At 42.8% G+C, this 27,607-nt stretch overlaps 1 protein-coding gene across 1 annotated transcript in view; it reads left to right on the top strand.

Moving 5' to 3' along the window:
• The first annotated feature begins 682 nt into the window (after positions 1 to 682).
• The window catches only part of LOC146860381 (nicotinamide riboside kinase 2-like), a 94,392-nt gene continuing 67,467 nt past the window's right edge, over positions 683 to 27,607 (top strand). The window contains exon 1 of the mRNA XM_085644240.1: positions 683 to 990. Within this exon, the coding sequence (XP_085500366.1) occupies positions 965 to 990 (26 nt within the window). The 5' untranslated portion in view covers positions 683 to 964. The remainder of the gene's footprint in view (positions 991 to 27,607) is intronic.

The raw sequence follows: 27,607 nt of genomic DNA, 5'->3' as shown, positions 1-27,607 counted from the left end.
GGGGGGGGGGGATACTGACTGTTATAGTTCTAACTTTAGTTGACTTCTCAGATCGCTCTGACAGGTAACAACAGTAGTTACTGCGGAAGATCTTGTAACAGATGTTCTAACCTGAACTGTTGAAATGCTATGATGCTATTAAAAAGATCAATAAAATCTGTTTAAAAAAACAAAACAAAAAACATTCGATTTAAATATTTTAGCCCTGCTTACATTTTCTTTCTTTGTGTTTTGAGGATCTGCCTAACAGTTATGTGGCTTCATTTGAGACTGTATTTATTCTTATTTACCATTCAGATTAAATGTATTTTGTGCACCGGATATATTTTATTACTGTATCTCTTCAATTTCGTAGCCTAACTCGTTGGTAGAAGTTATCAATCGGTGTAGCCTGTACATGGTAGCTGTAGCACATGGCGTTACTGTATGGAGTGTGAGGTACTCTGTGGAGTAGGGTGGACAGTGCTTGAACTTGTCTCGTGCTATACATGTTAGAATTATATTGAGTAGTATAATGTGTTTCTATGGTAGTGTTGGTTAGAGTTCATCAATTCTCCCACGACCCTTTCTTCACACGCACGACACAGACTGCGCTGGGTTTCTTGGTAGGAGGGGCCAATTTCCGGCAGCTGCTGCCTGGGCGGTGGCTCTTGCTGAGATGGGTGTGTCCTCATTCCCCCTTGCCATTGGTGGGCGCGGCCGGGTGTGGACTGGTTATAAGCCAATGACTGGGCGGTGCGCCGGCAGGTTATTCCTCCTCTCTGTGCCGCACACTCCGTGCCTGGCTCGCGCTGCCTGGGACACCCCTGAGCACGCGGCCAAACCCCGGACGACATCACGGGAGCCCGCTATTCCTACAACAAAATGGAGTTCGATGCCTTTAGTTGACAAGCGGTGCCCCTAAGCCTTCCCAACGCAAAGCCCGGTGAGACAGTCCTGCGCCCTGCCACTCCTCGCAGTCACCATGAAGTTCATCGTCGGAATCGGAGGGTGAGTAAGGGGGAAGGGAGGAAAGGGACAGCTGTCACAACTGACTTCGCACATCAGCCGCAAGTGCTCCAGGCGGTAACAGCCCCAAATAGTACCACAGCGTGCTAAGAGTGACATACCCCGACTGGTAGGTATGGGAAATATGTATATGCAAGAAGGCAACAATAACTTCTCCCGCTTGTATTGCTTATTCATTTCAGTCTTTGTATAGAGCGGAATGCCACGTGGCCCTAACGCTATAAACCTATGTAGGTAGGTGAGAAAACTATTAGCTCAACAAAGTAAAAATGTTGATTAAGGGAGTCGTGGCAAACACATTTTGTGCACAATTGTATTTTCAACCTGCAGTAGCTAAAGCAATTTATAAAATGCATGAAAAGTAATGCCAACTGCACCTCCCCCTTCTCTTGGCCATTGAAGGCAGCCATCGCTGTCCGTTATAACATCACTACACGCGGTACTAGCAAGGAATGTCACTTTCAGTTAAAAGGTGGCGCGTGATAATAATAATGAACCTAAGGTGCGAATACTAGTGACCCTGAAGCGTGCGTGACCAACGGCGAGCTTCACGTGTAAGTGACTAATGGTGAACATAAGTTTTTTAATGAGTAATGGAGCGAGTGGGTTATGGGACCGGGGTGTCGGGTTCCGGTTAGGGGGCTATTTTTTTGCCGGAACCTGGTTCCGGGTCGGCTCCGAACTAGTGTTTGCCCTCGCAAAGTGCCGACGCCGAGACACGCTATGCGAAGCCAGCACCCCTTCAATGTGTGCGCCGTGCATAGCCGCAGTGGAGTAACGCAGACCCCTGAGACGCCGGGATGCCCCCCCCCCAACCTTTCATGGGGGCCCCATTCAGCCCAAGGTTAATTAATATCTGTGCGATATGGGAGACTCGTGGCTCTCGTCACATTCTGCAGGGGGTGTGTGTGTGTGTGTTGGGGGGAGGCTACATTCTGATTACGCCACTGCACACCAGTTCTGTCTGTAGTAGGAAGGACGGCGTTCTAAGTCTATTTTCCCACCTGCTCTTAACCCACCATATGCCACGTTCAAAGAACACCCATGTAATTCAATGTGTCTGGGTTGTGCCCTGCTCTGGAGCAAGTGTTAAAACCGAAAGATGTGCACAGCCGGACATTTACACTTCTCTCAGACTAAACCAGCCCACATTGGGTAAACAAACTCTTTGTATTTCACACAAACTGGCATTAATGAGAGCAGTGTGCTTTGCCGAGGTCTGTATTCTTGTAAAGTAAGCAGTTCTATGTGTATTACACTAATGTGTGTCATTTATATAACACAATACAAAAGGCATTCTAATGGTTTGGAAAGTTCATACTGTTGTTATTTCTACTCAACTAAGGCCACAAAAAATCCTTGCTGGATTTAGGCTCAGGGGTACCCTGGGCCCGGCCATTGCAAACTTTTGCCCGTGGGACAGGGAATAACTGTGAGGGCCCGGTAATACTGGCTAAATATATACACGTTTCTCCTTATTCTAGGAACGACCCTGCTGGTATTTACTGCCTGCTCTGAACCGGCGGGGCTTCTGTGGAGGGTTGCCTGCTCCTCCTGTGATGCTGGCTAGGGCGGTCTGGCTTTTGTCTGTACCTGTAGCATCTGCCCCCCTTCATTGACGGTGTTGCTCAGTAGGGATACGCATGGCATTTCTAATACCAGAGAGGTCGAGTCAGGAAACACCAGACCACTCACAATTTTGAGGATCAGTAGCTGTCTGGGGATCCCACTCCACGCAAATCGTAACAAGGGCAACAGTGAAACCCGCGCTATCAACATTAGAGGCACAAAAATATTGAGCCCAAACCAACAGGTTTTCAAATCTATGCATTATAGGTTAGATGCAGTTCCTTGCAGCTGGGTATCTCTCTGAGTCATATTCTTCCAGGTTTAGAACTTGTTGCTAGAGTTGTAGACAAGGCCGTCTGCAACAAATTCATTATCTTGCAGAGCTATAGTATAAAGGCTACAACCTGTGACTTGCCGGTGACATGTAATCATCCGCAGCTGGAAATTAATCCTCTTAAGTATAGAACACACCGATTTGTAGCAAGAGCATTAACCACCTAAACTATCGCACCAGTTTTAGTTTGAGACTTCCTGAATGCACTCCCCCCCCCCCCCCCCCCCCGAGAACATTTTGAAAAAGAGAGGGCCAGTGCTTAATTTGTAAAATATTAAGTGCCAGGGCTCTGACCAGAATGCCACTGCAGCTTGCACCACTCATCGCCCTGGTCATTGCTGCCAAAACATCTACTAACCATCTCTCTCGCATGTAAATGTGACAGTTTCGATTATCCCAGGTCCCTAAAGCTAAAGGAATGGCTGGGGAGGCAGGCATTAGTCATTTTTTTAATGAATATTGTTTTCCTAAATAACTGTAATACTGCTCATCTCTAAAGTACATGAGCAGTGCCACCTTGTGGCAGACTGCCCTAAGTGTGGTGTTGACAATTAGGTGCTGGTGCCGAGCACCGGAAACCAATTAAGTGCCCGTGCTCAGCACCGGAAAGCTCCGGCCCAAATTAAGCACTGGAGAGGGCAAATGGTGCATTTTCAAGCAAATTTGAGAAAGCAAGAAGGTTAATAAAGCAATTGTGAAAGTGCAGTTATGACATAAATAGATTTCATATGATAAAAACCTAGGTAGCTGCTTATTCAGTATAACCACAGAACTTCATAACAGACTTAAAGATAAAAATGCTGATTACCTCACTGATTTCTTTATTTATGGATATCCCTTTAGAAATTAAATGTACTGAGGAAATACAAGCTATTGTGATTTGTCGGACTGGACACAGTTAGAGAGCAAGGAATACACATTAAAAGGTACGGCATCCTACAAGGCACTGTACGTCTCATTGAGAGCAAAAAACCATGAAGTAAACATTAGACGGATTGAAGTCAGGAATCCACCAGTGATTTCAGTGCCTCTAATATCTGAACAGCAGATGAGGAACAACTTAGCAGATCACAAACTAGCAGCATTCAAGATTTGTTAGGATTAACATATTGTTCACTTTTTGTAGAGAAAATCGGCACGTCTGTCTTTAATAGCTGCAAACGTCTCAATGACTTGAACATTAAAGTGTGGGATTCTTTTAACAAGTTCTCTATAGAGAGCAATGCTAAAGCACTCAGTCTTTCCTCAATCATGGAGCTCCTCAGGAATATCTTAATTCTGTTTAAAGTGGAAAAACATCGTTCTGACTCTGCTGTTGTCATAGGAGTGACAACGACTATGTTTTTTTAAAACCACTGTCTCTGTAAGTGATTTTTCAATATTAAGTTTCTAAATTTAAGCAAGCAAAGACATGGCACTAGTGGCCTCCCGATACACATGCATTGAGTACAATCCAGTTAACTCAGTTCTCAGATCCTCTTTGTTGAACATAGGATAGGCGTCCACAGCATCATTCAGTGCTTGTTCAAGGAAGGAAGTATCATATTTTACAAACAGATCACTTTGCAGTAATGCGGCACTCACCAATTGCTTTGTAAAAAGAAAAACGTTCTTATGCATGCACAATTATAGTGTCACATATCTCCCTTGCAATTCAGACCAGACTGCTGATGTTTTTCCTCCAGTTTGAGAAACTAGAATCGTTTGCCAGTCTGCTGTCTAAATTGTCAATCCCTCCTCTGACTTTGTTCATGCTGGTCACAAACAGACTGATAGCTCTTTGTACGAAGACAGTATCTATTTCTCGTTTTTGTAACTGGTTGTAAAATATGTGGCTACAAGGCATTATTTCATGAAATAAAAACAGAAAGAACTGAAACTCTCTGTCTTTTAGTGTTTCAGCAAAGCCACATCCTGTGGCTTTACTAGAACACTACAAGTCATTCCGACTTTTGGATTCAATGTCAGCATTGGCTTCTGTGGTGTCGAAACATTTCTCAAGATCAACTCTATATTGGAATTTAGGTTGATTGTACGTATGTGAAAGTTCCAACTAGTTGGGGGACCCTTGGAAGCCTTTTGGTCACAATTTCCTGAAGTACTCCCGTTCTTTTGGGGGAACGTGACAAGAATGCTTCCATGCCTCCTACATCTAAAAAGCTAATTTGTGACTCAGAGATCTCTGCTACTGCTTGTTGCATAAACGATTAAGTTGGTGGGCTTTAACGGTGCACACAATGGACATTAGGGTACACATCTCTAATTCTTTTTTGTACTCCACTAAAGATTCCACTCATTACTGAAGCATCATCCTTGCTTTGTTCAAATGAGCTTTTGTTTCTGGGGCTGCTCTGGAAATTTCAAGCGCAGTTCACATACTATTGCTGAAGTAATGGTTTCCGCACTAAAGTCTCTTAAATGTATGAAACCATAGAACCTCTCCACAACTTTAGTCATTGTCAAGGTACTGAAAGTTTAATACAGAGCGGCCACATCAGTGGTACCATCAGCCTGAATAGCCACAAAGTCTGTGTTTCTCGACTGTTGGGCAATATGGCTTCTTATAATGTCTAGCGTACACTCAAGGAGCTCAATTTGTATAGTTTTAGGGGTGCCCTTAAAGAATGTAGCATTTGACAAATGTGCTTCCATTTCACTGTCTATGTTTATTATTAAACCCACAAGGCCTCTGAATATGCCAGGATTTGAGGAACTTGCAGATTCATCATACCTTTGTAATGCCAGTTCAAAAGCACCACAGAAACAAATGCAATCAATTATTTTTGACAGTCTGTGTCTAGTCCTGTCAACTGCTTCATTGTGTTTCTGTATTGATTTGTGGTACGCATCGCTTATATGGGCTTCAATCAGTGTGTCTCCCAACATGCCCAGGCTCAGCAGGTTTTCCACATGGATTCTTGTGTGTGCATGCTTCTTTATTTTATCTGACAAATGCTTCAAGCCAGTAACTCCTTTTTTGTCCAGGGAATGGCACCACCAAACAGCAAGCAGGAGAAGCAGAAGAGAGAATTTGTTGTAGTACATCCTCTAAGCCAATCATCCTTTGTGTACCAGTTGTTTGAGAATGTACGTTTGTAAGTCTTCCCTCTGTCCTGGGCACTTTGTTCCTGTTTTAGGTATGGCCGGTCAGGTCCTAATTGTTTTACACTTAGTTTCTCTTCATGTCTCAGTCCAATAAATGGCTTTGCAAGTAGCTGCTCTACTGTATTCATGGTGCCTTCCCAATATTAAAGTTACCTGTCAATAAAGTACAATATATAAGGTTTGGTGCAAAAACATCATATTTCTGTATAAATGCATTCCATGTGCATTATAGCTCCAACAGCTTCTCTTTGCACAATATGACTGTTACAAATGTAGCCTTATAGTCTGCTGCCTTGGTATGCCATACTGGTTGCTGAAGGCCCTGAATCAGACATATCTCAAGTTACAGGTGAGGGCCTATAACAGGGCAAGGGAGAGGGCCTTTAAGAACCGGTATACTCCCAGGCAGCTGGGATATAAGGCTATTATTGCATTCCATCCATTGAGGGTAGAATATTCCAAATGAAAAAGGGGGACACTGAAAAACAAACATTGGAATGTTGGAGCAGAAGGCTTATACCAGCCATTATAATCCCTGATCCAATTCACTTTATTCAGTGGAACTCACAACATTCAGATCAATCTTTTAATATTGATTACATCAGTGTTTCCCACACTGTGCTCCGCGGCCCCCCAGGGGTCCGTGACACATTCCCTGGGGGTCCGCAGGCAGCAGTTTGAAAAGCACTGCAAAGTTCCTGGTATAATTAGCAGCTTTTAAGCAACAATAAAAGTGTCAAGATGCTGGAGAGAGATGAGAGTTTTGTCTAGCGGCAGCTTTGACGTATCTAATGTTGCACAGCAGGTTAATATGCCTACTCCAAATAACGTGTACCTTGCAATCTACAAACCAGTATTTTATGTGCATAGGTCAGTGGGTCACTGCTTTTGTCACAGAGATTCTTTTGTTACTGTGCAGCTCCTAAGTGATAATCGCAATCTAGCACAGTGACCTATAAATTGTCATCAAAGGGCTGCTTGCAAACTGCATGGTACAAGTTAGTTAGTTTTTTTCCAGTCTTCCATTATCCTGATGCTACTATAAAGGCTTATTTGGGTGGAAATACATTTTTATTGTTATAGTCAATGCTAACCACTGTGTTCTGTTATGAATCCTGAGTTTGTGGTTCTCCAGACCAAGCACTCTTTAAAAATGCCTACCATTATGAATGACGTGAATCGTACACCTTCTAGTCCCCTTTGCCGTAAGTAAAAAAAAAAATTTTTTAAACAAATGTTATTCTTTAAATGACACATATATCGCAGGGCTCTGTACCACAGATGCCTCTGCACAATCCGTAAACAACATCATGACTTTGACTTTCTTTTTAACCAAAGGGAAGAACTGTAGCAAGGATGGAGAAGTGCAATACAGATGAAAAATTCCCCCCTCCTATTATTTTTAAAACAGAACCCCCCCCCCTTCCCCAACAACCCCTTACACCCCTAAGTTGCACATACAATCTCTGAAGCACAATCTAAACCAGGCCACGCACCACACCCGCCGCCCCAACCCGCACACACATACAAGCAGACGCCCTGTGTACACATGGGGTAGCATCAAACAGGAAAGGGGGGGGGACTCCCTCCGCAATCGGTTCCAACATCAGTCCACGATAATCTGCCCAACGCTTCCAGATTTTGTAATGTTTCTGCGGGAAAACCTCTGGCTGTAAAAATAGGGAGTTCCAATCCCATGCAAAAGTCAAGCCCCCTCTTCATACCGACACCAAAGGTGGCGCCGGCGCCTTCCAAGACCTGGCAATATCCCTCTTTGCTAATGTAAAACCCAGCATCATAAGGTGGTGCTTATAAATGTTGCCCTCAATCCCTTCTATGACGTGTAGTAATACTAATTTTGGTGACCGGGGCAAGTCCCTGCCCAACACTTCTGAGAGGCAGGACATCACCCCTCGCCAGAACCGCGCCAAGGAGGAGCAATGCCAGACCGTGTGTATCAGGGTCCTAATGATACGTCCCTGAGTGTAACATTTTATATACACTGATTTGCATGTATGATTTATTGTCTCTATATGTGTGTGCTGTTAAGTGTTCTACACCCTACAATGCTATGAGAGATGCTATATAACAAATGAAATGCATGTGACAGAGGGGCTAAGGAGAGATGATAGGCACTGTTGGTGGGTGATAATAAGGGAATCATTGAAGAACCCCAATAAAGATTGTCATATCCTGGTGCATAGGAAGGTCTTCATTTACTATTCTTTCAAAGCTAATACAATTCAATATATAATGATAAATGTGTTGCAGACTGCACCATTGTTTCCAACATTTTTTTGGGGGGGAGAGCGTCCCAAAGTCCCCTTTGTAGTGGTCATGCTCCCTCACCGCACTTGGTGTGCACCGTATGGGGACTGGTCTGAAAATATTTGCCAGGGCTGCGTTGGGTTTCCAGTCTGGCCTAGGCAGGACCAGGAGCCTCGTAGAGCGAAATAAAACCAACCATTTAAAAGTTAGTCACGGAGATGCAGCACCCACCTTCCCATTAAAACTTTTAGTTTTTGAAAATTCTTTCAATATAAAATAATAAGGGGGATACTTACAAACAGAAGTGGCGGAGTGTATCGTTAGCCTCCTTGGCTTAACGACACTCTCCGCAACTTCAGAAGCGCAGGGCTGCACCATATTTACAAGAATATGGTGCAGCCCTGAGTTTCCCACTGCGCTGGCACTACACTTAGCAGTGTAGCGCCAACGCAGGCAAGGGCGTCTGCATGCAAGGGAAGATTGTTTATGTACAGGAAGGTCCCCCTTGTAATCTTGATAGGCACTTTTGTCACTTCTATGTGTGCTTCTTAATGCAGCACACATTAAAATTACAAAATTTCATCTTTTTAAAGTTTGTTTATAGGCAGGAAGGGTCACCTTCCTGCAAATAAATAATCCAAGGCGTTTTGCCGTTTTGCTTTTTCCATGTGTGCTTGACAGGGCAGCACACATGGAAAAAGCAAAAACGAGGAGAGGAAAACCATTTCTCCTCATTTTGCCAAGTTAAGACCAGGTTTTCGCTGGTCTTAATTTTGGTGCTGCCTTCTATTTACGCTGCCCTTGTAAATAGGGGCGGCGTCAAAATCAATGGGTGTTGCGGTGGAACGCCCAACGTAACACCCACTGCCCATCACTTTTGCGCTAAGCATTGTGTGAAAGGGGGCTTTATTTATATGGCAGTGTTAAGCTACGTGGCTTAACGCTGCCTTGTAAATAAGGTGAAGCCCCTATCGCCACAGGAATGTCGCAAAAAGTGACATTTCCATGGTGATAGGGGCTTGTAAATATGCCCCTAAAATCCTTAGTAATTTGAATATTTGTTTGGTGTGCACATGTGTGTTTATCTTTTTCGAAATACTGTTTTAATGTTTGAAATTTAAATCCTACAAATTGTTTGGGGGTCCCTGGCTTCCAGTGGTGACTTAATGGGGGTCCTCAGGAGTCAAAAGTTTGGGAACCACTGGATTACATAGTCCCATGCCTCAAAATGATACTGATGTGCACCCACTCCACCCATCATGGATACTACATACATAGCCCTTAACTTCCATGTGAAAATATTACGGCATCAGCTTCCTTACTTTAAACGTTGGTGTTGTTGTGTTGTAGAGGGTATAAGATCAACAAATGAAGTTTGATCCTCTTGTTCTTTGCCCAAAAATGAGGCAAAGTTTCTCAGGCTTTACCAGATGCTAAAAACAAAAATAGAACATAATTTAGTAGTGTCAACGAAACACATAAATTAGATCTCAAAGCCAAGTTAATGCATACCACAATGCCTGTGAAAATAATTTTAGGTGAAAAGGGTATTCCGTTGAAAAGGATCCCTAGTTTTAGTGTTGGCAATTCAATGGTAGGCAATGGCAGATGTGCTGGTTACAATTACTCACTATTAAAATGAGAGGATTTTGTGAAGTACGCAACAATCTTGCTGTGGTACAAGAATTTTAAGAGAAAGGATATACTATCTAAGAGGAACACAAATTACAGGAACATGATAGGAAGTGCCCAACGATTTTACAATCCGACCACTCCCTACAATGGGAGGGAAAAGGGATGGTTTATGTTGGAGCACTGCACTTTGTGTGAGCAGGCATATGCAAATGAGCGCAGACTCCTGCCTCCTTTGAGAAAAGTGAGACCTGTGTGTTAGGCTTTTGTCACACACAAACTTTATGTATAATAAACGTGACAGAAACTTTTGTTGTGAATATTACACCCCGGCCTCCTCCACAGCTAAGGAGCACCAGCAGGCTGCATTCGATCCCAAAACGCATAGTAAGACCCACATGAGGACACCCTCGCATGAGAAATCAAAAAATAATCGTGAAGCAGTCAGCCTGAAATGCTCTTCAAAAAACCTTGAGGGCAGACTGCTACCCATCGAGGCCTGCAGCCTGCCTGCTCACCATGTGTCGAAACCAAACCATGCACGCCTTGCACGTTGAATACGTGGTTCTTCTGTGACTGTCTCAGTTTGTTAATATTTCAGCCGTGCTTCATCCTCTCAAGTCCATTTCAGTTTTATTTTCAGTTTTTTCGTTTCCCTAGTACACTGATGTTCAGTGCTCCCCTTGTGCTGTGTTACATACAATACTACCTCCGCATTGCTCTATGCGTTTAATGTGCTAAGAATGTTAACTCAAATATGTGACAGGGACCTACATTGATATAATGAGAAAGGGGATCTGCCCTTTATTTGTGATCGTGATGATCACACCGGTGGTCGAAGTGCATTAAAAGAATTGTGGGAACTGAGATGCTGCGTGCAAGGGGGTGAGGTGAGAGAGCGTGTGGTCATGGCTACAAAAGAAAATATTCTGTAACTTTTTTCAGTCTTTCACCTCACAGTAACTACATATAAAATAATTCAGTGCTTAAATGGAAATTAAATATAAGTTATGTTAATCAGTTGGAAATGCACTATTGTACATTAGGAAACCTCTATTAGTTAAAGCACTGAATCAGAAATCCGTAGAACGGATTCCTGGTTAGTGCAGTGGAGAATAGTCAGTTGTGTATGTTTAGTGTTACAAGGTCCCAGTCTGACAGTAAGCACTGTGACCATGCAAGTCATCACTTTAAACTTGCATTACACACAGTATGAAATAGGCTGCTACAGAATGCACAAAAAGCTTTGAGATAACAAGTGTTTCCAAAATATAGATTTTTTGCAAACTGTACTTAGTAGTGCAGTTTTTTTTATAATGGTCTTTTAAAAGCATACACTTCACTCAGCTTAGCTGGTAGCTCCCTTACAATGAACCTTAAAACGAATAAATGTGACACAATGTGTGTCTTCAGGAAGCAATTTTTTTGGTAACCGTCTTTAAAAGCACACAGTTTGTATCGTAGCTGGGAGATCACTTACAATACGTTTAAAAAATAATAAACGTGTATCTCAGGAAGCTACAAGTGATTCCATCAATCAAAGCCAAAATACCAGCTTCCAGCCAGGGCACTCTACATGAGCAGATTGACCAGATGGCGCGGACATTTACATTTCTTTCTGGATAACAGGCGCCCTGGCAAGAAGCCTTGTGTGTCCCAGTCCGCCTCCCCCTCGGTTCCACAGCACAGGAGACTGGTGCCTTACACTTCATCTGAACAGTGGTCACTCCTCTGCTATGGCAGAGAGGGGTCGCCCCACTGCTTTTAAGCAGTGCCAAGTAGAAGCAAGCATAAGTTGTTATCATTTTATGTTTCCGTGCTGCTTTGTGAGCGGGTCTGCTCTTCTCTCGTAGCAGGGCAGGGGAGGATTGCTTTCCCCACTCCTAGGTGCACATGACTGTTTTGCCGGCCGTCTGGGGCCGGCCAAACAGTCATGCGCACTTTCCGTGTTCTCCACGCAGGCTGCATTGCAGCCTGCGTGGAGAATATGCCCAGGCCCCCATTCCCCAGCTGAGCGGTGAAGCACGATGCTCAGACCAATCACAACACTAGATTGGTCAGGAAAGCCTGGCTGTGCTTCCTGTTCCTGGAGACTGGCGGAGGAGAGCACGACCAGAGGCGCGGGACCCAGTGGCAAGGTAAGTGTTTATTAAAAAAAATAAAAAAATTACATTGCACCGCCCGCCTTGTGGCTCGTACCGGCAGCCACTGCATCTAAAGTATTTCAACTGTCGTATGGGATAGTTGTCTTTAATACAACCATCCCGACCGTTGAAATGCTTCAGTTGAAGTGTGAAGTGTAAGTAAATGTCTTTTTTACGTCAACTCGTGCCCTTCGCATCCCCTCCCCCCACTTCGACTACTGCACTGGAGCACACAATATTATCCTGACTCCGAGGCCTCAGAGCCAGGACAAATGCGACTGGAGCCTGCCTGGGCACAGAGGAGGTCACTCATGACTCGGGTCTAGTGTTTTAATTTCAGGACTTTCGACAAAGTCAGGCATGTGTTCCGGAGGGAAACAGGATTTATTTACTTAAGGCCAAGGGGGAACACTAGCACACATTGCCATGTAAAGGGGAGAGGAGTTGGCCTAACGGCTAGGGCGGTCGACCTCGAATCTGGGGAACTGGGTTCGAGTCTCGGCAATGACGCTGAACATCCTGTGATTCTGGGCAAATTACTTAATCTCCCCGTGCCTAACAAAAATGAATGTGTCCTCATGTAACGGAACTGGTGCTATGTAAAGCGCTCTGATACCCGATACCGGGTCAAGTTTGCGCTATATAAAACTCTGCAAAATAAATAAATAAATAAAATAATCTATAAATACCGACGACTAGGCAAAGAGCAGGCATGGATATCGGTAAACGACCAAAATATAGAATCCTAAATATAGACAGGACAGAATATCGACTCTAAAATATAGATAGCACAGAATATCGAATTACCAAAATATAGATAGGACAGAATATCGAAATTGGGGTATGAAATATCGATTTCCATAATATCGAATTAAAAAATATAGATTTCCATAATATCGATTTTTTTTTCCAATGTTATGTATGGTAGTATATGTGTTAAAATTATGTATTATTTTTGTAATGTATGTTTAATTTTTTTAAAGTAATAAATGTTATGTAATTTAATTTTTGCGTAATTTAATTCCGTAGCAGGTTGTGGGTTTATAGTGGAATAGGGTGGGAAGTAATTTAATTATAGTAAATTAAATATACATTTTTACTTATATATACTGATAATTGATAATTAATTATTAATTGGTAAGTAATTTTTATTCGTTGGTAATTAATTTTTATTCATTGGTAATTAATTTTTATTAATTGATTAATTGATAATTATGTTAATTGCATTTTTTATTATTAGGAGCAGGTTGTGGGTTTATAAGGGAATTGGGTGGGAAGTAATTTAATTGTAATAAAGTAAATATTAATTTTTATTTATGTGTATTGATAATTAATTATTAATTGGTAATTAATTTTTATTAATTGCTAATTACTTTTTATTAATTGATTAATTGATAATAATGTTAATTGTATTTTTTATTATTGGGAGTGGGTTGTGGGTTTTATCCGACGTTTTCCCCACTGTTGCACTCACTGGAATGGGAATAGTAATTTTTACTCCTATGCTATCCAACGCTTTCCCTACTGTTGCACTCGCTGGAGTGGGAATAGTAATTTTTACCCCTACGCTATCCAACGCTTTCCCTACTGTTGCACTCACTGGAGTGGGAATAGTAATTTTTACCTTCCCGCTATCCAACGCTTTCCCTACTGTTGCACTCACTGTAGTGGGAATAGTAATTTTTACCCTCCCGCTATCCAATGCTTTCCCTACTGTTGCACTCTTTGGAGTGGGAATAGTAATTTTTACCCCTACGCTATCCAACGTTTTCCCTACTGTTGCACTGCACTCACTGGAGAGGGAATAGTAATTTTTACGCTCTCACTATCCAACGTTTTCCCTACTGTTGCACTGACTGGAGTGGGAATAGTAATTTTTACCCCTACGCTATCCAACGCTTTCCCTACTGTTGCACTCACTGGAGTGGGAATAGTAATTTTTACCTTCCCGCTATCCAACGCTTTCCCTACTGTTGCACTCTCTGGAGTGGGAATAGTAATTTTTACCTTCCCGCTATCCAACGCTTTCCCTACTGTTGCACTCTCTGGAGTGGGAATAGTAATTTTTACCCTCCCGCTATCCAACGCTTTCCCTACTGTTGCACTCTTTGGAGTGGGAATAGTAATTTTTACCCCTACGCTATCCAACGTTGTCCCTACTGTTGCACTCACTGGAGTGGGAATAGTAATTTTTACCCCTACACTATCCAACGCTTTCCCTACTGTTGCACTCTCTGGAGTGGGAATAGTAATTTTTACCTTCCCGCTATCCAACGCTTTTCCTACTGTTGCACTCTCTGGAGTGGGAATGGTAATTTTTACCCTCCCGCTATCCAATGCTTTCCCTACTGTTGCACTCTTTGGAGTGGGAATAGTAATTTTTACCCCTACGCTATCCAACGTTTTCCCTACTGTTGCACTCACTGGAGTGGGAATAGTAATTTTTACGCTCTCACTATCCAACAAAATCTATACTTTTTTTTACATTACATTTATTATTTTTACACTTTAAGCTTTTTTATATAATTTTAAGTATGTTTTATTAAATTTTTCTTAATATTTAATTATTTTTATATTATTTTTAATACATTAAAAAAAATTGATATTTTAGCTAACTATATTTTAACATTCTATATTTTGGAATCGATATTTTAGTGCTTACCTGTTTGTAGATAGGGATTCTATATTCTGTTCTTCTATATTTTGGAGTCGATATTTTGGGCATTCTATATTATGTCCCTCGATATTTAGTCACTGAACCATGGATATCACAGTCAGCTGAACGTAGAGAACAGTACGTACATGATTTTCAGGGCCTGCACCCAGCTTACTTTAATGACTCACAGACAAGAGACATGGACTGCACTCCATAAGGGGTCGTCGAGTATCGATCGGATCTACGCTTTCATGACACAGTCACACAACAAGGCTTGGAGTCAAGACAAAAATGCTAGCGAGGTGACTTAAGCCTGGCCAAAGCATAGGTCACAAAGTGTCTGTGGTTAACTTGGTCTGACCCTCACACCCTTTTAATGTTTGGCTCACGAACAGGGGGGAGAGGCAGTGGCTGAGCAGCCCTGCCAGACAACGGCAGATATGGCCAATCACTGCATGGCTTTACTATAAGCCATTACAGTGACTGGTCATGACCGTGTGCAGAGCCCCGCACCCCCACTGTGCCATGCTGCCAACACCAGAGGCTTAGACCTGGCCTAGCAATGTGCCAGGCAGTCAATCCAGACGCTGCTCCCTTGCTGTTGCATGAGAGCAGCAACAGGATTGGCTTGAGCAGTGAAACTCACCGCTCATTAGGAGACCGGGGGTTGCAGCTTTGATCAACCCCCAGTCTAAAATATATAGGTGAAGAGAGGCATCTAGTGCACATGGCTGGCTGGCTGGAGAAAGGTAGCCGGCCAACCAGACATACCACTTTGGCCTGGGTGCCATGCGCTTGCTTGCTCTAGTGTGTGGTGTCTATCAAAATTAAACTAGATATCAAGTTGAGAGTGGATCACTGGTCCTGAAAGAACCGAAGTTAGCATCAACAGTTCATGAACTGTTAAGAAACCCTCAATCACGTTTATCGCAAGGTGGTATTGCAGCGGTATGTTCGATTATCCGCTAGTGCTTAACAACGTGACAGCATCATCATTGGGTTACTGCGTGCTTCCTCCACCCGGAGGTTCTTGCCTCTGGTTTTTTCAGTAGTGATCGTAGATCGAAAGTGTACAGCCGTGTGTGGTGAAAAAAATCCCAGTGAGTGTGAATTAAAATACTCGTAAAACCAGTCAATAGTTTTAATAAAACTGGGTTCGGGTTAATTAAAAAAGCTTTACGTGCAAGATCAGACGCTTTAGGGTCTGGTGCACTATGTGAGAATGTCCAAAATAGTGGTCGACATGTTTCAGCCCTATCTTGTGCCCCTAAGGGTCAGGTGGGCTTTCATCAGGACCTAGTGTTAGTGTGGAGGAACCTAATTTTCATAGAACTCATTGAGGAGGGTGGAGTGAATCGTCCAACCAACACAAATATGTTCAATTTGAACCTGTTAGGAGGTGGTGGGAAGAAAAAGGATGAAGACTAAGTTCAGTCAAAGTGCGTGCTGTAACTATGTTCAAAATTTAGAGCATCAGCCGTTGTTTGCAACTTTAAAATGACAATACTTTAATTCAAAATATAATGCCAATCAACATACAGGCTCATATTGACATTAAGTGATGGCAAAATGGCCCTCTTTTTGTATTCAGAAGGAAAATGCAGGAAGAAGGCAACCAAACGAGAACACAAACACATAAACTATTAAGAAAGTAATTCAAAGACAATACGCGTTAGGCTTGAGAACGTGGTGCTCAATGTTGTTTTCAGGCTGTCATACAAAATTCAGTGATGTCATACACAACGCACAGCGCACAGGGAGCTGGAGAAGGAATTGTAAGACGCCGTATTCTGTAAAGCTAAAATCGCTTAGTATAAAGACATGGAATTGCGTTAAAAGTTTCTGTAAATATTATGTTACGCTGCCGTTACCATTAAGGGAAAGTGCTGATATCAAGGATAGGTTATTTACATTTTAACCAAAAGGATTATTGAGAAAATAAAGCATATGGCTGATAAGTACGCTGGTTTTAGGAGACCATATGCGCGCGAAGATTCTTTCAGGCGTGTTAATTTCAGTCGGTCAAAAACATGTAAAGGGAGAAAGAATACCTTGTTTACTCTAGTCGAGGAAACCTTCGGGGACAGGAGGCTAAACCCCGCTCTAGAGAAAGGGGGGAGGAAAGAATAGACAGGGTGTTAAGTAAATTCTATACATTACGTTCCTTCGTTGGTTTTCTCGTGTCTGCCTCAGCCGGTACCTTGCGCTAGGGAGTTGTCGACTGGTTCTGCCGCTGCCTCTCTTTCCCCGGTATGCATACTACTGGAACCGGTTCAGCATTTAAAGAGGCAGGGCCGTCACATGGATAAACGTAAAAAAAGGGGGGGGGGGGACGGACAGAGTCAATTAGTGCTAGATTCTGTTTCATCAGGGCATTTTCGACACAGAGTGTTCTTATCACGTAGATCCTTTGCTATAAGGTGTCGTTTTGCAAGAAAAGAGAAACAAGCAGTGTATCTTGTAATTACTCGAGTCTGCGCGTTAATTTTATCCCACTACTGTCTCAATAAAGTTGTGGTTGCGATGTCACAGTACATGCCTAGCCTCTTTTTTTGAAAAAAGGTCGAGGAACTGTACAAAGTGGAAACGTTACATTTCTCTATGTAGATATGGTCAAATTCCTCGTTAATGCATGGAGATGCTCATGTAACTAAATAAACAGGAATAGTACGGAATCAAATTCAGTTTTGTAGTATGGTTCATTCCGATAAAAATGTGCATCCTTTATCCATGGTGACATTCATTGTTGATTAATACACTCAAGATGTTGTTTATTCATGTTTAGCCATGGGAAATTGTCAAGATTGGAATCAGTATTGTGGTAAAGTTCATTTCAATAGACAGGTGTGACCTTTTGCCATGATGTAGTCTGTGCTCCATTTGTGCATTATAGTTGTCATTTGTTTATGCTTAACCAAGGGATATTATCATTTAGTCCCTGTACATGAGTGCGTAGCCGGTGGACCCAACTTTGTTCTTTTTCAAACAGAATTCTTTCTGCGTTGTGATTTTTGACGGTAAGTGTTTCCAAGATTACCCACTGGAGATGATTGATTGTGTGTCCTTTCTCCAGATAGTGGCTACTCATTTTGGTGGTACTCTTTTTACATTTAACATTGCTCCTATGTTCGCAGAGTCGTTGTTTAACTCTGCGACAGGTCATTCCAATATAACGGAGTTCACAAGGGCATGTAATCATATAGATCACATGCGTAGTATTACAATTAGTATGTGTTCGAATTGTCCATTGTAAATCTGGTAATAGTTGCAAGGTTTTAGTTGCCGTAGTGAGATGACAGACGGAACATGTGCCACATGGATAATGGCCAGTCACTGGTACGTTGCTCCAAAGGCTTAAGGTTGTTTCCAAACTTGGTTTTGGTGGAGGTCTTGTATGTACCAATATGTCCTTTAAATTCCGGGTTCTCTTGTTTGAGAACCTCGGTTTTGGCCATTTCAACGCTCCTGACGTTAAGATCTTCCAATTCTTGTTGATAATTTTCTTCACATCATTGGACACCGGGCTGTAAGTACTGACACAGGTGACCAGATTTGTCATCGGTTCTTTCACAGTTGCTTCCATAAGGGCCTCTCTCGGTTGGTTTCTAGCCCTCTTTTGACATTTCTTGATTGTTCGTAGGGGGTAATCTCTGTTCTTTAGTTTCTCGCTTAGATCTTTCGCTTGTTCTTTGTAGTCCTGAATGTTGCTACAATTGCGTCTTAGTCGAAGAAACTGACCGTACGGAAGGTTCTCCCTCATTGGACGCGGGTGGAAGCTGTTAAAGGAAAGTAAACTGTTCTTGGCAGTGGCTTTGAAAAAAGTCTTTGTCTGGATGGTATTGTTGTCAATAAAGATGGTGACATCTAGGAAGTCGAGTTTGTTTGGGCTTGCTGAGTAGGTAAAGTTTAGCCACTCATCTCTGGTGTTCAGCCACTGGTGGAAATCGATGAGGGTTGCCATGTCACCTTCCCAGATCAACAGGACATCATCGATATACCTTTTCCAAAAGATGATCTGTTTAAGAAAAGGGTTGGTAGGACTCTGTACGAAATTCGCTTCGAAGTCGCTCACGTATAGTTCGGCCACGCTCGGCGCGAAGGTACTACCCATGGAAGTACCATGGCATTGTCGGTACATGATGTTATTGTACTCGAAGTGGTTCTCGGTAAGCGCTAGCCTGCAACACTCCAAAATGAAGTGTCTTGGTGTTTTGTGATTCCACTGCTGATTGAACAGTAAGACTTCAAGGGTATCCAGTGTTTTCTTCTGTGGGAGGCTGGTGTATAGACTCTCGACGTCTAAACCAACTAGTAACATTCTTCCTTCTGTGAATCGTTGATCTCTAAGGAGGTTAAGGAGATCTTTGGTGTCCTTAAGATAGGTAGGTGTCTGTTGTACTAGTGGTTTGAGATAGTGATCCGCGAATTGTGACAGCGGTTCGAGGACAGATTCGATCCCAGAGACAATTGGTCTTCCCGGTGGTGGTCTTTGTTCTTTATGAATCTTGGGAAGCGAGTAGAAATATGGCATCCTCGGTGTTCGGGCTACCAGAAACTCTGCTTCGCTCTTGGAGATCCAATTGTTCATTTCAGCTTCGTCAACCATCTGTGTGATGGTTCTTTGGAGACGTTCTGTAGGATCTGTTGTAATAATCTCATAGAACTTTCTGTCAGACAAAAGGCCCGTACATTGTTGATCATACCCTTCTTTACTAAGCAGTACAATTCCTCCGCCTTTGTCGGCAGGTTTTATTACAAGGTCACCATTTTTCCGCAGTGCGTCCAAAGCTAGTTGTTCAGCTCTGGATACATTCACAAATGGTCTCTTCGTTTGGTTTTTGAGGCCTTCTACTTCTCTCATGATAGCTTGTTCGAATGCCATAATCTCCACTGGGACCTGATGGTTCAGGGGACAAAATCTAGATTTTCGGCGTAAGGGGGTATCGCCTTCTCTCACTGGTTCTTCTTGTTCCTTGAAGAAAGCTTTCAGCTTGATTTTTCGACAGAACTCTGCCATCTCACATTGGAGTTTGAAGATATCAACAGGAGGGGTAGGGACATAGCTCAAGCCTTTGTTTAAAATGACTTTCTGTTCTGTTGTAAGAGCGATATCGGTTAAGTTAAAGACGAGGTTGTTGCGCTGGTCCCCGGTTTCACATTGGTCATGCTCCTGGTGTGTACTTGGCGCTGTTGGTCTTCCCAGGTTACTCCCTTTCTTCTTGCCCTGTTGTTGGTCTGGCCTCTCCCTAAAAAAGGAGGTCTGTGTGTGTAGTTTTGACTCATATTCGGTGGTGGTGGAATTCCCATCTGTGGGGGGCCAGGGTAAAAGGGGGTATTCCAGCCTTGAAAGTTCGGATTAAAAGGCTGAAAGGAGGTTGGGTGTGGCGGGGCATTGAAAAACGGGTTATACCAATTATGAGACCTTCTCCTATTTTGGCGTCTATATTGTCCTCTATTTCTCCTGGGTGTGTAGGTCTCATCACCACTCCAGTCTGAGCCATTGGAAGAGGAACCTATACTCGTGTTACTCGAATTGTTGTCATAGTTCTCTTCTGGGACTTTATAGTCGTCAGCACTATAAGGGTGCATTCTTTCATTGGAGAACTTCTTTAGGTCTTTTCCAAGCTTTTGGATTTTGTTTTGTGTGATATAGTCCCTGGTCTCGTTCATCTCTTTATTAATCTCTTCAAGTCTTTTTTTATATACTGTTAGATGCACCATGTTCTTAAGTTTAGTTTCGCTCACCTGGATCTTGATGGTGAGTTCTTCAGTCAATCTGGTAGCTGTTTTTATGATCAGGACAAGGTAATCTCTCGTGCACTTCCATGAGATCGAGGACCAGTCTTTTCGGAAGGTCAAGTCATGAAGGAAAATGCGTGGAGCATTGTTCACCCAGAGTCCTCTTGGGGCCGCGTTAGCGCGGAGATATTCAGTCATTATGATCCCATGAATGGCAGTGCGTACCTGTTCTTTTTTCAACTCAGACAGTTCTTCCCAGTCTGTGGTTTGTGCTAAAGTTTGTGTTAAATCTTTATCCTGCAGAAGTGACGGAAGTGACAAAATTGCATTGATTTCGTCAGAAGAATAGCTCAGGCCTAGATTCTCGGCCATGGCGATTCCAGAAGAGCCTTTCAGTGGGGACTTTCTTGTCCTGGGAGAAAGGGTATGTGTAGTTGTAAGTGAATACTTACAAGGAACTCCCACAGCTGCACGCTGCTGAGAATATGTGTGAATCAAGGGGAGGGAGAAAGAAGGAGTTGCGACCCACTCAGCTTCTTTAACAAATATCTAGATATCAAGTTGAGAGTGGATCACTGGTCCTGAAAGAACCGAAGTTAGCATCAACAGTTCATGAACTGTTAAGAAACCCTCAATCACGTTTATCGCAAGGTGGTATTGCAGCGGTATGTTCGATTATCCGCTAGTGCTTAACAACGTGACAGCATCATCATTGGGTTACTGCGTGCTTCCTCCACCCGGAGGTTCTTGCCTCTGGTTTTTTCAGTAGTGATCGTAGATCGAAAGTGTACAGCCGTGTGTGGTGAAAAAAATCCCAGTGAGTGTGAATTAAAATACTCGTAAAACGAGTCAATAGTTTTAATAAAACTGGGTTCGGGTTAATTAAAAAAGCTTTACGTGCAAGATCAGACGCTTTAGGGTCTGGTGCACTATGTGAGAATGTCCAAAATAGTGGTTGACATGTTTCAGCCCTATCTTGTGCCCCTAAGGGTCAGGTGGGCTTTCATCAGGACCTAGTGTTAGTGTGGAGGAACCTAATTTTCATAGAACTCCTTGAGGAGGGTGGAGTGAATCGTCCAACCAACACAAATATGTTCAATTTGAACCTGTTAGGAGGTGGTGGGAAGAAAAAGGATGAAGACTAAGTTCAGTCAAAGTGCGTGCTGTAACTATGTTCAAAATTTAGAGCATCAGCCGTTGTTTGCAACTTTAAAATGACAATACTTTAATTCAAAATATAATGCCAATCAACATACAGGCTCATATTGACATTAAGTAATGGCAAAATGGCCCTCTTTTTGTATTCAGAAGGAAAATGCAGGAAGAAGGCAACCAAACGAGAACACAAACACATAAACTATTAAGAAAGTAATACAAAGACAATACGCGTTAGGCTTGAGAACGTGGTGCTCAATGTTGTTTTCAGGCTGTCATACAAAATTCAGTGATGTCATACACAACGCACAGCGCACAGGGAGCTGGAGAAGGAATTGTAAGACGCCGTATTCTGTAAAGCTAAAATCGCTTAGTATAAAGACATGGAATTGCGTTAAAAGTTTCTGTAAATATTATGTTACGCTGCCGTTACCATTAAGGGAAAGTGCTGATATCAAGGATAGGTTATTTACATTTTAACCAAAAGGATTATTGAGAAAATAAAGCATATGGCTGATAAGTACGCTGGTTTTAGGAGACCATATGCGCGCGAAGATTCTTTCAGGCGTGTTAATTTCAGTCGGTCAAAAACATGTAAGGGGAGAAAGAATACCTTGTTTACTCTAGTCGAGGAAACCTTCGGGGACAGGAGGCTAAACCCCGCTCTTGAGAAAGGGGGGAGGAAAGAATAGACAGGGTGTTAAGTAAATTCTATACATTACGTTCCTTCGTTGGTTTTCTCGTGTCTGCCTCAGCCGGTACCTTGCACTAGGGAGTTGTCGACTGGTTCTGCCGCTGCCTCTCTTTCCCCGGTATGCATACTACTGGAACCGGTTCAGCATTTAAAGAGTCATGGCCGTCACATGGATAAACGTAAAAAAAAGGGGGGGGGGGACGGACAGAGTCAATTAGTGCTAGATTCTGTTTCATCAGGGCATTTTCGACACAGAGTGTTCTTATCACGTAGATCCTTTGCTATAAGGTGTCGTTTTGCAAGAAAAGAGAAACAGGCAGTGTATCTTGTAATTACTCGAGTCTGCGCGTTCATTTTATCCCACTACTGTCTCAATAAAGTTGTGGTTGCGATGTCACAGTACATGCCTAGCCTCTTTTTTTGAAAAAAGGTCGAGTAACTGTACAAAGTGGAAACGTTACATTTCTCTATGTAGATATGGTCAAATTCCTCGTTAATCAATGGAGATGCTCATGTAACTAAATAAACAGGAATAGTACGGAATCAAATTCAGTTTTGTAGTATGGTTCATTCCGATAAAAATGTGCATCCTTTATCCACGGTGACATTCATTGTTGATTAATACACTCAAGATGTTGTTTATTCATGTTTAGCCATGGGAAATTGTCAAGATTGGAATCAGTATTGTGGTAAAGTTCATTTCAATAGACAGGTGTGACCTTTTGCCATGATGTAGTCTGTGCTCCATTTGTGCATTATAGTTGTCATTTGTTTATGCTTAACCAAGGGATATTATCATTTAGTCCCTGTACATGAGTGCGTAGCCGGTGGACCCATCTTTGTTCTTTTTCAAACAGAATTCTTTCTGCGTTGTGATTTTTTACGGTAAGTGTTTCCAAGATTACCCACTGGAGATGATTGATTGTGTGTCCTTTCTCCAGATAGTGGCTACTCATTTTGGTGGTACTCTTTTTACATTTAACATTGCTCCTATGTTCACAGAGTCGTTGTTTAACTCTGTGACAGGTCATTCCAATATAATGGAGTTCACAAGGGCATGTAATCATATAGATCACATGCGTAGTATTACAATTAGTATGTGTTCGAATTGTCCATTGTAAATCTGGTAATAGTTGCAAGGTTCTAGTTGCCGTAGTGAGATGACAGACGGAACATGTGCCACATGGATAATGGCCAGTCACTGGTACGTTGCTCCAAAGGCTGAAGGTTGTTTCCAAACTTGGTTTTGGTGGAGGTCTTGTATGTACCAATATGTCCTTTAAATTCCGGATTCTCTTGTTTGAGAACCTCGGTTTTGGCCATTTCAACGCTCCTGACGTTAAGATCTTCCAATTCTTGTTGATAATTTTCTTCCCGTCATTGGACACCGGGCTGTAAGTACTGACACAGGTGACCAGATTTGTCATCGGTTCTTTCACAGTTGTTTCCATAAGGGCCTCTCTCGGTTGGTTTCTAGCCCTCTTTTGACATTTCTTGATTGTTCGTAGGGGGTAATCTCTGTTCTTTAGTTTCTCGCTTAGATCTTTCGCTTGTTCTTTGTAGTCCTGAATGTTGCTACAATTGCGTCTTAGTCGAAGAAACTGACCGTACGGAAGGTTCTCCCACATTGGACGCGGGTGGAAGCTGTTAAAGGAAAGTAAACTGTTCTTGGCAGTGGCTTTGAAAAAAGTCTTTGTCTGGATGATATTGTTGTCAATAAAGATGGTGACATCTAGGAAGTCGAGTTTGTTTGGGCTTGCTGAGTAGGTAAAGTTTAGCCACTCATCTCTGGTGTTCAGCCACTGGTGGAAATCGATGAGGGTTGCCATGTCACCTTCCCAGATCAACAGGGCACAAGATAGGGCTGAAACATGTCGACCACTATTTTGGACCTTCTCATATAGTGCACCAGACCCTAAAGCGTCTGATCTTGCACGTAAAGCTTTTTTAATTAACCCAAACCCAGTTTTATTAAAACTATTGACTGGTTTTACGAGTATTTTAATTCACACTCACTGGGATTTTTTTCACCACACACGGCTGTACACTTTCGATCTACGATCACTACTGAAAAAACCAGAGGCAAGAACCTCCGGGTGGAGGAAGCACGCAGTAACCCAATGATGATGCTGTCACGTTGTTAAGCACTAGCGGATAATCGAACATACCGCTGCAATACCACCTTGCGATAAACGTGATTGAGGGTTTCTTAACAGTTCATGAACTGTTGATGCTAACATCGGTTCTTTCAGGACCAGTGATCCACTCTTAACTTGATATCTAGATATTTGTTAAAGAAGCTGAGTGGGTCGCAACTCCTTCTTTCTCCCTCCCCTCGATTCACACATATTCTCAGCAGCGTGCAGCTGTGGGAGTTCCTTGTAAGTATTCACTTACAACTACACATACCCTTTCTCCCAGGACAAGAAAGTCCCCACTGAAAGGCTCTTCTGGAATCGCCATGGCCGAGAATCTAGGCCTGAGCTATTCTTCTGACGAAATCAATGCAATTTTGTCACTTCCGTCACTACTGCAGGATAAAGATTTAACACAAACTTTAGCACAAACCACAGACTGGGAAGAACTGTCTGAGTTGAAAAAAGAACAGGTACGCACTGCCATTCATGGGATCATAATGACTGAATATCTCCGCGCTAACGCGGCCCCAAGAGGACTCTGGGTGAACAATGCTCCACGCATTTTCCTTCATGACTTGACCTTCCGAAAAGACTGGTCCTCGATCTCATGGAAGTGCACGAGAGATTACCTTGTCCTGATCATAAAAACAGCTACCAGATTGACTGAAGAACTCACCATCAAGATCCAGGTGAGCGAAACTAAACTTAAGAACATGGTGCATCTAACAGTATATAAAAAAAGACTTGAAGAGATTAATAAAGAGATGAACGAGACCAGGGACTATATCACACAAAACAAAATCCAAAAGCTTGGAAAAGACCTAAAGAAGTTCTCCAATGAAAGAATGCACCCTTATAGTGCTGACGACTATAAAGTCCCAGAAGAGAACTATGACAACAATTCGAGTAACTCGAGTATGGGTTCCTCTTCCAATGGCTCAGACTGGAGTGGTGATGAGACCTACACACCCAGGAGAAATAGAGGACAATATAGACGCCAAAATAGGAGAAGGTCTCATAATTGGTATAACCTGTTTTTCAATGCCCCGCCACACCCAACCTCCTTTCAGCCTTTTAATCCGAACTTTCAAGGCTGGAATACCCCCTTTTACCCTGGCCCCCCACAGATGGGAATTCCACCACCACCGAATATGAGTCAAAACTACACACACAGACCTCCTTTTTTAGGGAGAGGCCAGACCAACAACAGGGCAAGAAGAAAGGGAGTAACCTGGGAAGACCAACAGCGCCAAGTACACACCAGGAGCATGACCAATGCGAAACCGGGGACCAGCGCAACAACCTCGTCTTTAACTTAACCGATATCGTTCTTACAACAGAACAGAAAGTCATTTTAAACAAAGGCTTGAGCTATGTCCCTACCCCTCCTGTTGATATCTTCAAACTCCAATGTGAGATGGCAGAGTTCTGTCGAAAAATCAAGCTGAAAGCTTTCTTCAAGGAACAAGAAGAACCAGTGAGAGAAGGCGATACCCCCTTACGCCGAAAATCTAGATTTTGTCCCCTGAACCATCAGGTCCCAGTGGAGATTATGGCATTCGAACAAGCTATCATGAGAGAAGTAGAAGGCCTCAAAAACCAAACGAAGAGACCATTTGTGAATGTATCCAGAGCTGAACAACTAGCTTTGGACGCACTGCGGAAAAATGGTGACCTTGTAATAAAACCTGCCGACAAAGGCGGAGGAATTGTACTGCTTAGTAAAGAAGGGTATGATCAACAATGTACGGACCTTTTGTCTGACAGAAAGTTCTATGAGATTATTACAACAGATCCTACAGAACGTCTCCAAAGAACCATCACACAGATGGTTGACGAAGCTGAAATGAACAATTGGATCTCCAAGAGCGAAGCAGAGTTTCTGGTAGCCCGAACACCGAGGATGCCATATTTCTACTCGCTTCCCAAGATTCATAAAGAACGAAGACCACCACCGGGAAGACCAATTGTCTCTGGGATCGAATCTGTCCTCGAACCGCTGTCACAATTCGCGGATCACTATCTCAAACCACTAGTACAACAGACACCTACCTATCTTAAGGATACCAAAGATCTCCTTAACCTCCTTAGAGATCAACGATTCACAGAAGAAAGAATGTTACTAGTTGGTTTAGACGTCGAGAGTCTATACACCAGCCTCCCACAGAAGAAAACACTGGATACCCTTGAAGTCTTACTGTTCAATCAGCAGTGGAATCACAAAACACCAAGACACTTCATTTTGGAGTGTTGCAGGCTAGCGCTTACCGAGAACCACTTCGAGTACAATAACATCATGTACCGACAATGCCATGGTACTTCCATGGGTAGTACCTTCGCGCCGAGCGTGGCCGGACTATACGTGAGCGACTTCGAAGCGAATTTCGTACAGAGTCCTACCAACCCTTTTCTTAAACAGATCATCTTTTGGAAAAGGTATATCGATGATGTCCTGTTGATCTGGGAAGGTGACATGGCAACCCTCATCGATTTCCACCAGTGGCTGAACACCAGAGATGAGTGGCTAAACTTTACCTACTCAGCAAGCCCAAACAAACTCGACTTCCTAGATGTCACCATCTTTATTGACAACAATATCATCCAGACAAAGACTTTTTTCAAAGCCACTGCCAAGAACAGTTTACTTTCCTTTAACAGCTTCCACCCGCGTCCAATGTGGGAGAACCTTCCGTACGGTCAGTTTCTTCGACTAAGACGCAATTGTAGCAACATTCAGGACTACAAAGAACAAGCGAAAGATCTAAGCGAGAAACTAAAGAACAGAGATTACCCCCTACGAACAATCAAGAAATGTCAAAAGAGGGCTAGAAACCAACCGAGAGAGGCCCTTATGGAAACAACTGTGAAAGAACCGATGACAAATCTGGTCACCTGTGTCAGTACTTACAGCCCGGTGTCCAATGACAGGAAGAAAATTATCAACAAGAATTGGAAGATCTTAACGTCAGGAGCGTTGAAATGGCCAAAACCGAGGTTCTCAAACAAGAGAATCCGGAATTTAAAGGACATATTGGTACATACAAGACCTCCACCAAAACCAAGTTTGGAAACAACCTTCAGCCTTTGGAGCAACGTACCAGTGACTGGCCATTATCCATGTGGCACATGTTCCGTCTGTCATCTCACTACGGCAACTAGAACCTT

Source organism: Triturus cristatus, chromosome 3_1 (genome assembly GCF_964204655.1).
Source record: "Triturus cristatus chromosome 3_1, aTriCri1.1, whole genome shotgun sequence".
NCBI classification, from domain to species: Eukaryota; Metazoa; Chordata; class Amphibia; order Caudata; family Salamandridae; genus Triturus; species Triturus cristatus.
Note: the sequence above shows the minus strand (reverse complement) of the source record. Positions and strands in the feature narration are given on the sequence as shown.